The sequence below is a fragment of the Canis lupus genome, chromosome 28 (assembly GCF_011100685.1).
Source record: "Canis lupus familiaris isolate Mischka breed German Shepherd chromosome 28, alternate assembly UU_Cfam_GSD_1.0, whole genome shotgun sequence".
NCBI lineage: Eukaryota > Metazoa > Chordata > Mammalia > Carnivora > Canidae > Canis > Canis lupus.
The window spans coordinates 36,494,694-36,509,259 of record NC_049249.1 but is presented as its reverse complement, the minus strand read 5'-3'; the positions used below and the strand labels follow the sequence as shown (position 1 = coordinate 36,509,259).

Sequence of the window (14,566 nt, the reverse complement as noted above, 5' to 3'; positions counted from 1 at the left end):
TTACTGCCGTCTCCCACAAATCAAGGAAGGGGGCATGGCTGGGCCCCGATTCCTCCCACACCGCGGAGACCTGGGGCAGCCTCCTCCCTAAGCGCTCCATCTCGGAGGGGTGTGTGTTTTCATTTCGTTACCCCATTTCAGTCCTCTCGAATCAATGACCTTTGAAGAAGTGAACAAATGTCTGGAAAAATATCATTTCAGTGTATTAAAGGAAATTAAACGGGATAATGAATCTAACCAAGGCACAGTCCAAAATCTATAGCAGTTAGCTTTGCCCCTAGGAAGGGAGGACTTCCATTTTGGAAGAATCAATGGGCGCCTATGAAATAGGCCTTCAAAGTTTAACTCTTTCACGACACAAATGAGTTCACTGCAGGGGTGGGATGCGGCCTTTTCCTTTCCCTCCGGGAAGTTGAGTGTTAAAAGAAGGGTAGGTTCACTGGCCCCCCTCCCCCGTCCTGACTAGCCTAATGCTCAGGCATTCCCTCAGCATATGGAATAAAATGCTGACCCAATTAATCTTGAATTCCAGCCAGCATCTGTGACTCCAAGGTGTCTCAACAGCGGGAAAGCCACTAGAAAAACCAATAATATCATACAGTCCCCTTCCAGACTCATCAGATTGCTTGCCTAGCTCTTTCTGCTATCTCCGCTGTCAGATGGGACACTAGGGGGTGTCCTGGCAAGCCAGGGCACTCACCAGCCCCCACGGTCGGTCCGCCGCGCCAGGCCACAGACAGCCCCGCATGGGGCCCTAACAGAAACCTCTCGGGAGCACAGACACGTTAGGAATGGGGCTAATCTGGTGGAGAGTCTCCTGTCAGCTGCTGAGATTCCAGTTGGCTTCAGAAAATAAATGCAGAGGATACGTCAAATCCATTTTTATTTCTAATTAAAACAGATGGCAGGTCTCCTCCCAGCAGCAAGCTTGCTCATGTATTGACATATTTGCGACTAAACACCCCTTCTCCTAACCTACCCGCGCACACCCGTGTACATGTGTACGTGCGAAGACACGCTCGGCATCTGCATCTGTGCTACACGCGCAGGCACCACCAATCCTCTGAAATTCATTTTCTTTCTTTATTCAGAGCATCCTCAAAACAGTAAAAGATGACCTTTGGGAGACTGCGCGTACCCAAATCTAATCATTTCTGGGTTTTTCTTCTTCTGATCCCAGTGTTTATACTTTCCAGCTGCCCGGTCCTGTCATCCTGCCTAAGGTGTGGACCCACTTTGCCCTGTGGTTTTTTTAATTGGCAAATAATGATAATGCAGCTCCCCCAACAAAAAGCGGAATGCAGAATGGAAAGTAGATCTCCCCAAATGCACTCTCTTAAAACCACAGTGATGATGACCATGTTTGTTCATTTTCTTCCAGCACAATTTGGTAGATGGCTTCCTTTCACTTAACATGATTTCATAAGTGTTTTTCTAGGATACTAAGTAATCTTTATAATTATCATTCTAATGGCCACACTGAGTGGACGTACACCACCGTTTACTTAACCGTTTACCTATTGTTAGGCTTTTAGTTGCTTCCATTTTCCACTCTTTGAAGCTGGAATGAACATTTTTATATAAGCTATTAATTTAAAGCAGCACACAGATGAGTCTCCATCACTAATCTAAAAATACAAGGTTTATATATTTACAACTCACATTTGATTATGCACTTTAATTTGAGGGTAATTAAGACATTTACATTCCGAACAGCTCCTCGACATCGAGCTCTCCCCGAGCCAGACGGGCTCAACCGTGACTCGCCGTATTCACCTCAAGACGGCACAGTCCGATGAATTCCAAAACACCATTTTCTTATGAAAAATAAACTTGATGAACTCCCGCTGCTGGGAGCCAAGAGATTAACTCCAAGAACCAGAGCCCACGGTCCTCGGAGGTGACATGGCCAGGGCGAGCCAGCACAGAACATGCCCATGTGGCTTCCCGAGGAGTCCAGCCCTCCGGGCAGCCCCCACCACGTCTGTGCCCAGGGACAGGTGCGCTCCTGGGACCCACCTGGAGCTTCTCTGCACAACTTGCACCCGGAGACCCTGTGACAGGCCGAGGAAATTACTCAGACAAGTTCCAGCCTTTGGATGCTTTCTGAGGTTCACTGCAGGGCACTTCCTTCAGGCTTACAGGTTTCCCTGGGCAGGGCAGTGGTTCAGTGCCTTGGGATTTAGAGGGATCCAGGCAGGGGCCCTCAAAGGGCAGGACTCCCAGCAAATTACCAAAAAAAACAAAAAAACAAAAAAAAATTTGAGGTTCAATTTCTCAATCTGTAGTTTGAGGACAGCAATAATGCGTCCCCTGTGAGGCTGCCCTGAGGGTCAAGGAGGAGATGCAAGTGCCCTGCAGACAGTGCTGGCATTTGATAAGAGAAGTGCACGTGGACTGCGCGTTGACATCACACCGTAACGCGTGCACACTAATCGCTGAATGAATGAGTGCAGGCACGACGGATGAATGAAGTGTGCCACAAGGTATGACCGGCGGGATGTCTTCTGTTAGAACGCCCATATTTCCTTTCCTGACAAAAACATTTCCTTAATGATCTCTACCAGCCCGCATCCCCCCGCCCCATGAACAGTAAGTGAACGCCCTGGAAAGGGGTAACCATTTCATATGAAAAGTAATTCTTAACGTCCAGGAAAATTGCATTCTAAAGCTTTAGAAAACGCCACCCAGGCATCAAACGGTGCACAGATCTCCATCTGAAGTCCAAATAAGTCAACTATTAAGAATCCTTTGATGTCTTACTTATCAGTGGGATGAGGACAATTCAATTTCTACCACTTTAAAACCGAATTCACCAACAAACTACCCTGAGGAAAAAAAGAAAAAAAAAAAATCCCCAAGTACCACCATGATTTTTACTAATAGGAAAATGATTTTTATATACTTAGCAACTCCCTGTAAAACCGAGAAGAGCTTAGAATTGCTTTATTATTATTATTATTTTGCCACTGGCAATTAATTTTTCGGATTTGTTTTATTAGGTTGATGGTTGGGTCCAAGATTCAGAATATCTTTCCAAACCAGCAGACTGATGTAAGAAAATTATTTCAGTGCAGTTCCTGGCAAATCGCGGTGATGAATAGCATGGTAGGACAAACTTATTCAGACACACATTTTTCAGGAGTGGCAGGGAAAAGGCTGAAAAATCACTAGTAAATTGCTTTTTGTAAAAATGCTCTCCCTTTCAAATTTTCCCTAGTAGGAAGGTCTTCTGCAGAATGATGGCACAATATAGTGTGACAGAGCTGGACAACAAAGAGGCAGTTCAAGAGTGATTATGAGATAGGAGGGTTGAGATTTAATTTTCTCATTATCCCCCCCAACACACCCACGTGCCTTCCCCACACCAAGTCCACTTTAACCTGTTGGGGTAAGTGTCTGTAAAAGATCTATATTACCTGCCTTCAGCAGCCATGCTCTACCCTCCCCACTCTCCAGAATCTAGTTCTCCCAACAAAGCGCCAGGAGATGATGCGGCTCCTTTCCATTCCTTCCCTTTACAGGTCTCTCCAAAACTGCCGGGAGGCCTCCAGCTATCCTCAGCACCTAGTAAAGCTCCAGAAGCCAAAGAAGGCTTATGCTCGGTCTTCTCCAGACTTCCTAGGAGATGGACCGTTTTGGGTAATTCCTTAGTCAGAGGACACACAGATGCAGAATGTGGCACGAGGACGTGGCTCCCTCCTGGCTCAGCACAGAGCTGGGCCTTTTCCAGATGAGCCCTTGAGAACAGGCACCTTCTAGATCATCCATGCCCCCGGGTGTCAGGACACTGCCATCTGTTCCTGGTCATTCACTCTGCTCTCCTATGCCCGTCCCTTTCAGGGACACACTCCAGCACCCACGATGAACGGTCTGGTGTGGTGGTTCTTACCCAGGGGTGGCTGTGCTCTGCCACCCCCCAGAGCCCTTTGGCAATGTCTGGAGACCTTTCTAGCTGCATACTGAGAGGCTGCTCCTTCCATCTAGTGGGTAGGAGCTGGGATGCTGCTCGACATTTCTGCGTGCACAGGAGAACAGTCACCCAGCCTAAATGCCCGGAGCGCCAAGGCTGACAAACCCTGGCCCTCTGACTTACACCAAATTCTGCAGAGCGGATTTCTGCTGTCCTCCAACATGACTGCCAGTTCATCGTCATGGCATAAGTGATGAAATAATTAAGTTTTCTCTAAGCCTTTTTGTTCAGTGAGTCTAGTGGAGACCTGCAGAGTGCCAGGGCCACGCTGGTTTGTGATGCAGAGGCCAATTTAACAGAGTGTCCAGACTGCAGGGAGAGGCAGTTCTAGAACAAAGTCTCACATGAGGACTCTGGGCTTCTCCCCACTTCTTTTCCTTCACCAGACCACCATGCCCATTGGCCCGCAATCCTAACCCAATAAGAACTAAGAGTAGAGGGAGGTGTCCTGCCTGTGTTGGACATTTGACATCATGATAAACAGCATGACCTCAGGCATCTGGGAGATAAGGATCCGGCTCCTGCCTGTATGTCCCACTTACTGTGTGACATTAACAAATGACATAACCTCTCTGATCCCCACTTTGCTCCTTCAAATGGGCCGCACGGCACGGAAGGTGTTAGGTATAGTCTTCATACATCAGCGGAGCTCCTGGCGGCCCACTCACTCACTGACTTCTAGAGCGGCTGTGACGACTCACCCAGTTCCCTGGTCATTTCTGGAGAAGCGACCCTGGAGGTTTCAGTCCCGGGTTCACAGGCTCCTCCCACGACAGACCAAAGGGCCTGTCAACAGGTGGACCAGGCAGTGCGGCCAGGGCTGGTTCTCATTCTGCTAGCTCGTGTCCATGACCCTGCCTCTCTGCACACGGTGCTCCAACGCCAGGCCCCTGCACACCCCAGTTCCCCCCATCTATTTTCTTCTCAAACACAAACTCACAAACAACATAACTATATTTTCTTCCTTTAAGTTCAGCCCACAAGAAAATTCTTCCACGTGCGATGAGCAGCTGTGAATCTGCCTGATAAAGTGAAGGCATTTACCCCACTGGTATTCCCCAGAGGGATCGTCGGCCACCTGCACCTTTTTAGATGCATTTAATAATTCAGCCCAAGATGAATTTGCATGATTAACATAAAGCCTTGTGATTTTATTTTCTTTCAGGATTTAAATACTGAAACAACCACCATTGTTTTCATTTTCAGAGGTTGTGATCAAAACACAAAACTTGATTCTAGAATGAATAATTTCTTTTAAAGAAAAAAAAAGTATTTTCAAATACCACTCTCCCCAGAATCAAAGAAAAGAGTTGCTAACGCTGTCCTTGTAGACGCAGGGAAACCCAGTGTTCTTCTCTAGGGCTAGTGTTAACCCATTAGAGGCAAGCCACAGCGCAAAGACTCATCCTTTCTGGTCTCCCCATAGAGCAGGATGCCGTGTCGTCCCATGGCATCCATAGCGGCTAAGACAAATAGATTCATTTGAGTCCCTCGTGTAGGGCTCTCCACATTTATCTGATCAGGACTTCGAATCTCCAATAAGAAAACAGCAATTCTCTTGGATTCCAATAATAGATTAATCACGTCATCCTCAAAAACTAGTAAAAACCCAAACCGAGTAAGATGCATTTGGAAAACCATCTGCCTATGAAGTGGGGACGTGTATGTGAAATGATAATTTGCAAAGCGGAAAGAGGCAGCATCGTTGGGCTTCTTGATGAATATAGTAAAACAGGTTTGTCTAATGGGGAAACATGCATTACTATCAAAAGAAACGAGTGTATCCCACATGGAAAAGCAAGCAGGCTTTAATATCTGAGAAGCATTTCAAGCTGTGCCTGCCAGCAATTCTCCGCCTGTCTGATTTTCCTTAACATAAAGGCCAGCCTCACCTGTTTAAAAAATAATTAGGAAGCAGGCGGTAGTCCCGTTCGCTGGAAGTCGGTGCGGCGCGTGTGTTCGCGTGTGTGTTTCTGTGTCCCTGACGTCTGTGTTGCTGTTTCTGAACGCAGGAATCATGGTCAGTAAGGAAACCAGCAAATGCGTACTCACGACGTCCGAGGGTGAAGTGGAACCTGCCGCCTGCCTGGCCCTGGAGATGAAGTATGCCCTGGATCCCAACCGGCAGATTAAAAAACGGAATAAAGCCCTACAGGTGCGGTTTAAGGATATCTGCGAGGCGCAGAATGAGCAGCGGGACGCGCAGCTCCCGGCGGGGCCGCCGGGCGACAGGCGGGAGGCCAAGCCCGCGTCCTCCAGGGCGGCCTACCGCAAGTACATGACCGTGCCCGCTCGCAGGTCCATCCCCAATGTCACCAAGAGCACGGGCGTGCAGACCTCGCCGGACCTCAAAAAGTGCTACCAGACCTTCCCTCTGGACCGCAAGAAAGGGAACCTCAAGGGCATCCCGGCGGCGGACGCCTTTAAAAGTCAAAACAACGGGTTCGGGCCGGACGCCAAGGACCAGCACGAGGAGGGCCCCGGGGAGGCCGGCCGGCCGTGGGGAGGCGGCCGGGTGCCCAAGGCGGCGGCCCCGGTGGCCCACTCGGACGAGCACGTGGACGCGCTGGAGCGGCCGGCCGCGGTCAACTGTGCGGAGCCGGGCGGCGGCCCTGCCGAGGCCAGCTGCCCAGACGGGGCCCTGCCCGACGCCCCGGGGCCCGAGCCCGCGCTGCCCGGGAAGCCGAGGCCCGGCCGCGCGACGCCGGACACCGACGAGGCCGCTCCAGCGGCCCACGGGACGCTGTTTAAGACGGAGGTGGCCGCCGTGTACGCGCCTGCCCCCGGGCCCCGGGGCCCCGAGGCCGCCTGGTCAAACCCCGGCGCCCCGGGCGAGCGGCCCCTCTGCCCGGCGGCCGAGCAGGAGCCCAGGAGGGCCGCGCGCCTCGACGGGCTCCGGGCCGCCCCGGGCCCCGCGGCCGCCTGCTCGCCCCCGACGCAGTGCCTGTCCCCCGAATGTAGTGAGCAGCCCCCGCAGACTCGAGCCCCGCCGGGGGAGGAGAGCCAGCTTTGCCCCCCGGCCGCCGCGGCGGGCGAAGAATGCCGACAAATCGTGCCTCACACGGAGGTGGTCGACCTGAAAGCACAGCTGCAGGTGATGGAGGACCTGATCAGTTCCAGCCAGGAAACCATCAAAGTGCTCTTGGGGGTCATTCAGGAGTTGGAGAAAGGAGAAGCCCACCGGGAAGGGTATGTATGCCCACGTTTCTCGTGAAGCTGTGCGGGCTCACCCCCCGCAGGGGCCCCATGTAGCCTCCAGTGCCCAGACCCGTAGCCAGAGCAGTGCCAGCATGCGGACAGGTGATAGTCCGAGGACAGCGCAAGCTCAGAGGGGGGGGCCTGGGTTATTTTGTGAGGCTAGGACTTCACTGTATACTCGCCGTGAAGACGTACTTGGTGCTTGGCATTCATCTGCCTGGCCTGGAATTTAAATCCTATACCTCTGTTTTGAATGAATGAAACGACGGGTCTTAACTTTGGATGTCCTAGGACAAAAGGTTTATTAGGATATGGATGAGGTATAACAGGTACACCAGTCCAAAAGGGCTAAATGAGAGAACCACTCGCCTCTTAGGAATCCTATGACAGAAGAAAAAAAGAATTGAAATGGCATCTGCAAAGCAAATGCTGACTTGGTTATATTAAATCATTAGAGTAACATTGATATTCAGGACTGTACAAGGCCTCACACAATAGAGGGTATGTTTCTCTGTCCCGCTGTGGAGCTCCTAGAAGCAATGCTTAGCCTTAGGCAAGCCCTGTCTGTGTGATTAGGAGACTGTGCCTTTCCCCCTATGAGTTGTCTTCTGTGTGCAGCTGGGCTAGAGAGGGAATCATACCCAGTTGGCGGCCAAGACCACCCAGCATTGATAACAGAGTGCTGAGTTTTGTTTTCCATCTTTTGAACTTGGAAATTGTGCGGCAGCAAATTTAAAGGCAGCTGACCTAACAGTAAGGATGGTGGCCGTGAGCCCCCTAGCTAGAAGGACCCGGCAGTGTGCTTCACGGAAACAAATATGCCAGCAGTGCTCCAGTGCCACGCTTCTCGAGAAACATTGCCCATGGCTTCTGGCCTTCATCTTGACTGCCAGGTTTTCTGTTTCCCATTTCCCCTCGGCACAGTCTGGACTCCCTGCAGCCTGTGGTCTGGAGGGGGGTTCTGAGGCATGTGGTTAGTTAGTTGTGCTTAGTTCCCACCCTGGGGACCTCTACCCCTGGTTATGTGAGCTAGAAGCCAGCATGAAGGGAAGCCAAGAAATGCATCACCGGGGCAGCAGATCACCGATGCACAGTTTCCTCAGGAGGATTTTTGTGCTTTGGTTGTACCGTGTTTGGTGTTTGCGTATGGCAAACAAGGGGGAGGAAACGGTCTCTACGGCCCAAAGCAGTAGGTGAGGCTTAGGCCATGGCTCCAGAGGCAAGGTGCCTGGTGCAGGTTCTGCACCTGGTTTCTGGCTTTTCCAACTGACTGCAGGTGACCCATCTGTAAGAAGAGTTGGTTCTCAAGAACTCCACACGCCTCCCCCCCCCACCCGCCCCGCCATGCAAAGTACAGTCTGCATTTGATGGTATTTAGCTGTCAGCCAATCATAAGCTAATCTCTGTGGAGATCAGTGATAACCTAACATTATAGAATGTTTTCAAAAGGCCTCTTTCAGCCTTGGGTTTACATTTCCATTTTCATCCCATTTCAGTCATTTAGACTTGAATACGTACACATCCGAAAGCAACACGCTCAGGTGGGTCTAACAAGGGACTAGGCGATCGGGAGACCACATTCCCACCGAAGACTGAACAAGCCTAACAGGGTCCCAATAGGGACCCATTCCCTGACTTCGATACAGCTTGTAGTGACTGGAATCAGACAGCGAGATAGGAAGATACCAACATTACTTGCTGGGGCATTCCCCCCCCCCAAATTAAAACCAAGCCACCAAACGGTATAAAGCCAAATGCATATGCTAAATGTGTATGCTCACAAGGGGAGGTGCCAAGCTAAAAGCCCGCCAAGGCTGAACACACATGGATACGCCATGAAAGGAGAATCACATTTAGATGTGTCCTCCTTATACTATTAGAACAAGTGTAGAGATTTGTTTTACATGAGTTCTCTGCAACGCTGCCAGTCTACACGGTGCTCTTGCACTTACTGAGACATCTTTAGGGTGGGGATTCTGACTCTGAGGACCTGGGCCAAGGGCTCCACTCCTCTGTTTTCCATGTCTTCACCCGTAGATTGGAGATCATCACTCATCCTATAGATGGAAGTAGAGGATGATGTGGGGTGACCCTCTAATGCAGTTAGCCCACAGCCAGGTGCATCTGAATGGGTTGATAACTGCAGTGGCATGAGCACTGATTGGTCTAGTCAAAGATGCTGGGGTTTGGGGAACACTTAGCAGCCCCACATCTGAGTCCAGTGTGACAAATGTACCCGCCACACTCGCAGCACATAGGCTTCCACCAATATTCTTCCTACAAGCCCTGAGCTGCTCTATCCAGTAGAGTACCCACCAGACACAAACTCCGATTAATTACAACTCAGATTAATTACAATTGTAAATTCAGTGTTTCGGTCCTACTGGGAACATCTCAGGTGCTCGAGAGCCATACGTGTTGACTGGCCATTGCATAGTACACGAGCACTGCCAAGGTTATAAGACATCCTTCACCCCGGTCTCCCCAAAATGGGGCACAGCGCCTGGCTCTTAACTGTATGAGGACTGAGCACCACAGATCAAGGCAAAGGGTGAGCTGAGTTTAAAATCAATCCCTAGTTCAACTGCTGCCTGCACATGAAGAGCTTGCTGCAGAACAGCAGTTGAGTGTCCTGGTGAATTCCCACATCTCTTCTAGACGTTCCCTTCCACCTCGATCTCTGAGCCCTCTGGACTTGGGTAACAGTCACATGACTTCAAACTCCAAGGCCATCCTAGAGGTGGGCCCTCTTGCCAATGCCCGAGGTCATTAATTTGGCCAAATTCCACCATTCTTTACCATGGCAGGATGTGGGAGGCCAGCAGCCTCACAGATGTGCAGAGAAGAGGCAAGCTCCTTCTCTATCCCTCTCCTGGGTTTCTGACACCAGCACGGAGCTGGAGGGTGGAAGACAGGTGTGTTGGCTCATCTATAACAACTGGTACTGGGGGTGGGGCAACAGCATTTGCTGATTTCCGTGGTGTAAATATTGCTGTCGTGGCCAATTTCAACCAGATCACAAAATCTGGAAAATTTAACGTTCCGCTCTTTTGAGCATTAAGCCATTCCCCTGAAGGGCATGCTCCAGGACCATCACGCTAAAGGAGGAATTTGCAGGACTTATTGTACGTATTCCATCTAAGCCAGTGGAATAGGTGTTCTCGTTGCATCTCATGGTTTAAAAAAAAAAAAAAAAACTACACAGATTATTATATAGTCATTATGTAACACTGACAAAGAATTTCATGACCAAGTTAAAATACTAGTAGAGTTTTCTAGAGTTTACAAAATCATCAACAGTGGAGGATGCTCAGAAGCTGGGTAAAATCAGTTTCTCTCCCTGTCTTCCACCCCTAATTAAGCACGGAGAGCCTACTTTGTAAAGAGTTTGCCCACACTGGGAGGAGACCTAGTGAGGACAGGCCTTTTTTTTTTTTTTTTTTTTTGATTTTATTTATTTATTCATGAGAGAGAGGGGGGCAGAGACAGAAGAAGCAGGCTCCATGCAGGGAGCCTGATGTGGGACTCGATCCCGGGACTCCAGGATCACACCCTGGGCTGAAGGCAGGCGCTAACAGCTGAGCCACCCAGGGATCCCGAGGACAGCATCTTACGTGCATTCTGGGACACACGACTTTGAGTCCCAGTACAGATCTCCCTCCAAAACCCACATCGCACGGTGAGGCCAAGGGCCTGCTCTGGTTTATGATGTTAGGACAGAGCCAGGGAGGGCAATACTCTTGGAACTTGGCTAGCGTCCAGGGCCCAACTTCTGTTTCTCGAAGAACACCGAAAGTATAACCTTTCCATAGGATTTCTTTTCACTAGTGAGTTTGCACAAACTGTGTGCCTGAGTCTGTCAGAAAAGCTTCTTGAGCTCTTCTGTGCGTGAGAATTCCTATGTCACCAACCCCAACCACATTCAGTAGCTTCCAAAGTATTTTTCATGAGGTTCATTAATCTCATTTGCTTATGTAGATTTCCAAAAGGCCGTGGCAGTGTTTTCTGCTCAGGAAAGTTACTTAATCTCAGGGAGCTTCAAGGTCCTCTCCTACCAAGCCAGGCTACTAGGAGCTTAAAGATGATGTCTGCAAAAGCTAGAAGCAGAAACCAGCACCCAGTGGGCACCAAGGAAGGGACGTGTCCTAATAGCATTTCAGAGGATGCATTCCATACGTAGGTAGCTGTGCAAGAAGTATTCCAAATCATGTCTTTTAGTCCCTTGTAAAACGTTTGGGCAGTTCGCTAAAATCGCTCACTTTATGCAGTGCGGGCAGCTTGTGGTCAGTCTGCTTGCATGAATGCCAAGAATTATCCTGCTTATTTCAGAGCTCTCCGTATTATTCTTGTCTCTTCCCAGAAAGCTCAGGGTCACACAGGCTGCCTCAATAGGCCACTAATGTAGTTGTCGAAGGCCGAGAACCCAGCAAACGGGGCACTGAGTTTAAAAACCCAAGTACTTCTTGTAACAGCTGTAATTCCCCAGAGCAGCCATGGGCTGCTCGGGCAGGAGACACTCTGACCCACGAGCTCCGGATCTGAAATGCTCCTGCTGTGCCATCACCAGCCAATGGGATGGGCACTCCATGGGGAGACGGTTATTTACTTCTGAGACGGCACCCCGGCACACTGAGCGTCTCCGTGGGTTCGGTGGTGGTGACAGCCTAATGTTACTCTATTCAGAGAAGACCCGAAACAACATGAGGCGCTTCAGTCGAGCTATCATACATGAGGGCAGGATCTGTCGCTACCCAGAGTGAAGTGGGCCCTTTCACCGGTCACATCTCTCCCGGCGTCAGCTGGGTGTTACCTGCAGGCCTGGGTGTTGGGGGGCAAAAAAGGAGAGAGCAGAACCCGGGCCATTCCGTGCCGTCAAATGTGATGGATAGGCAGAGATGAAATCTTGAAGCCCGGAGGCTTTGCAGCTGTACTGAGTCAGAGCAAATGTGAGACCATCACTTTAAAGAAGAAAATCCTAAATAACAAACCAGCCCAAGGACTCCAGCAGCTTGCAGGGAGGGCTGTAAACCCAGTGACCCAGTCTCCCGTTCATCCCTGCTACCACTCTCGGGGCCCTGTCCAGCCGGGTCAGCCTCACCGAGAAAGAGTCTTTCTCTGTGACGGGAGGTCCAGGGCACACGGGGAGAGCAAGGAAAAAATAAGCCAAGGGAATCCCCCTGAGACCGGGGACCCTTTGAGGGCAGTGCTCACGGTGGCTTTGAAGACAAAACAGGTAGGAATAAAGACCTGAGGGCAGCAACAAGTTAATGCAAACCCAGCGTGGAATCCTGTGTTGTTGGTCCAGCTTTGCTTTGCTTTTAATCACTAAAGCAAGGAGGCCGGCCACACAGCGGGTGAAGGTATGTGCAGCTACTCATGTCTAGAGGGGGAGGAAAAAAAAAAAATCAGGCTTTCAGGATCTATGTTTATTTGAAGACCTCGGAGTCACCTTTCGACCTGGCAGATGTTGGCACACTTTTCCTACAAAGGGCCAGATAGTAAATATTTTTGGCTTTGAAGGCCACAGCCGTCTCTGTTCAAACGATTCAGCTCTGCCACAGTATCATGAAAGCAGTCACAGGCAGTATGTATACAAATGAGGGTGGCTGTGTTCCCGTGTAACTAGGCACGTAACAGCCAGTAGCCGGATCTGGGCCATAAGCACAGTTTGCCACATGGTCTTGTAAACGGAAGGACCACATTTACTCAGCTGAAAACCAGGTCAGAAGACGGGTGAGGGACAACGCCAGGGGTGTGACTAGCAGACGGACAGGCGTACCATTCATTGCATGTTCGGAAGGCCTCGACCAAGAGTCTCCTACCCGCTGAGCCATGGACCAGGCAAGGAGAGGAAACAAGTCCGATGAGCTCAGGCTCGCGGCGGAAGCATCCCCAGGCCACTGCTGGTCAGTTTGTTCCAAGCCTACGCTTGACTGTTCATCATCAGCCCATGCAACCTGCAGGGTTCTGCTTGCGAACTCCGTGTGTGTAGGTCATTCATGTATATATAATTTGCACGTAATTTGCACGTTTACATACATGACAGCATTTGTTTAAAACGTGAAGGTGTCACCGTCCCACCAGCAGGAATAAGAGGTCATCCCAGCACATGTTTGTGTGCCGTGACGTGCTTTCACCTGGATATCGATGCTAGATGGACAGAAGTGATATCCTTGCTTTCTCTTATGTCCCTGTATTGACAAATCCCTCAGAATCAGGCACTCTTCAGAAGGACCTGTCAGGGGATGAGAAATCTCTCCGAAGTTCCCTTCGTTATCCATGCCCAAACAGAATAAATAAATACTGCCTCACAATTACAGGGGAAGCATAAGGGGACAGCTGAAGTCACAGAGCAGGATGGGCCAACATGGGAATCCGTGCACCCCCGCGGCAGCCAGGACATGAACACAGAACCACCGAGTCTCAGCGTGAGACTGACTCGGAACATCCGAGAGCCCCTGCCAAGAGCCAAGGGAGAAGCTGGGCACGGGAAGGCAGTCCCGGCTCCACGGGACTGGGCATCCTCTGGACGGGCTGGGCTTGCTCTTGCCAAACCCACCCACCTATTGAGATGGAAACCTTCCACCTGGTTAGCTGGAATGGCCGCATTTCGAAGACGGGAGGTGGGTGGCCGTTAGAGGTTCCGCAGACAACCCTTGTGGGTCTCCTCTGGAATGAGTCCTGTGTGTCGCCTTCCGGCGCCTGGCACGATGCATCACAGAAGAGCGGGCCACTGTGAGCAGCAGAGGGAACGCAGCACCCGGCATCGAGATCAGGAGCACAAAGCTCCTCATTCCCTGCCAAATGCACTCCTATCCCTCTGCACTCCCTACCCGAGCAGGATGAAAATGTCAGCACTTCATTTTCTAATCTTCTTGATAAATCAGTTTCGGTGCCTCTGCATATTTGTCGTCACCCAGGCATTCCAGCCAGCCGGCCGAGGTCTGCCTCCCGCTCCCTTCATTTTTCCATTTTCCGGGAAGGAGATCCAGGAGGGGAGGGGAGTGGAACCACCAGGGCTCGGCAGTCAGCCGGTCCTGAGTTGGCGACTTTGCTCTGCCCCCCTCTCCCCCAGCTGTGCTTAGGCACAGCGATGAACCTCTTCTGAGCTTCAGCTTCTGTCTCTGTACCAGACAGCTAAGAGCACCTGCCTCGTGGACTTCTCTTGCAGATTAAATGGAAGACGGAGGACGAGGCTCTCAATCCAGGCTGGTGTTTGCACACAGTACCAGTTACCTCCTTCCAAATTACTCTGTTATTGAGAAGAAGCCTTCCAAGTACAAAAGTGCCGGGAGGTTAAGCAAGGAGGCGAGCGGAAATAAACACTGTCAAGAGAGACTTTCCTGCTTTATTAGACAGGCTGGTTTCTTTCCAAAGATTAGGAGGGAGGGAGGA

General features: G+C 50.6%; 2 protein-coding genes across 6 annotated transcripts in view; one reads left to right on the top strand and one right to left on the bottom strand.

Moving 5' to 3' along the window:
* Positions 1-14,566, bottom strand: part of DOCK1 (dedicator of cytokinesis 1) — a 493,779-nt gene that overhangs the window by 249,863 nt on the left and 229,350 nt on the right. The window lies entirely within an intron of this gene.
* Positions 1-14,566, top strand: part of INSYN2A (inhibitory synaptic factor 2A) — a 58,586-nt gene that overhangs the window by 13,063 nt on the left and 30,957 nt on the right. For 3 of the 4 annotated variants that reach the window (XM_038579108.1, XM_038579106.1, XM_038579109.1), the window contains one exon: positions 5,986-7,162. In XM_038579108.1, coding sequence (XP_038435036.1) covers positions 5,991-7,162 — 1,172 coding nt within the window. In that variant the 5' untranslated portion in view covers positions 5,986-5,990. Of the gene's footprint in view, positions 1-3,248; positions 3,392-3,524; positions 3,643-5,985; positions 7,163-14,566 lie in introns of those variants that run through there. The other variant, XM_038579107.1, reaches the window with a different exon arrangement.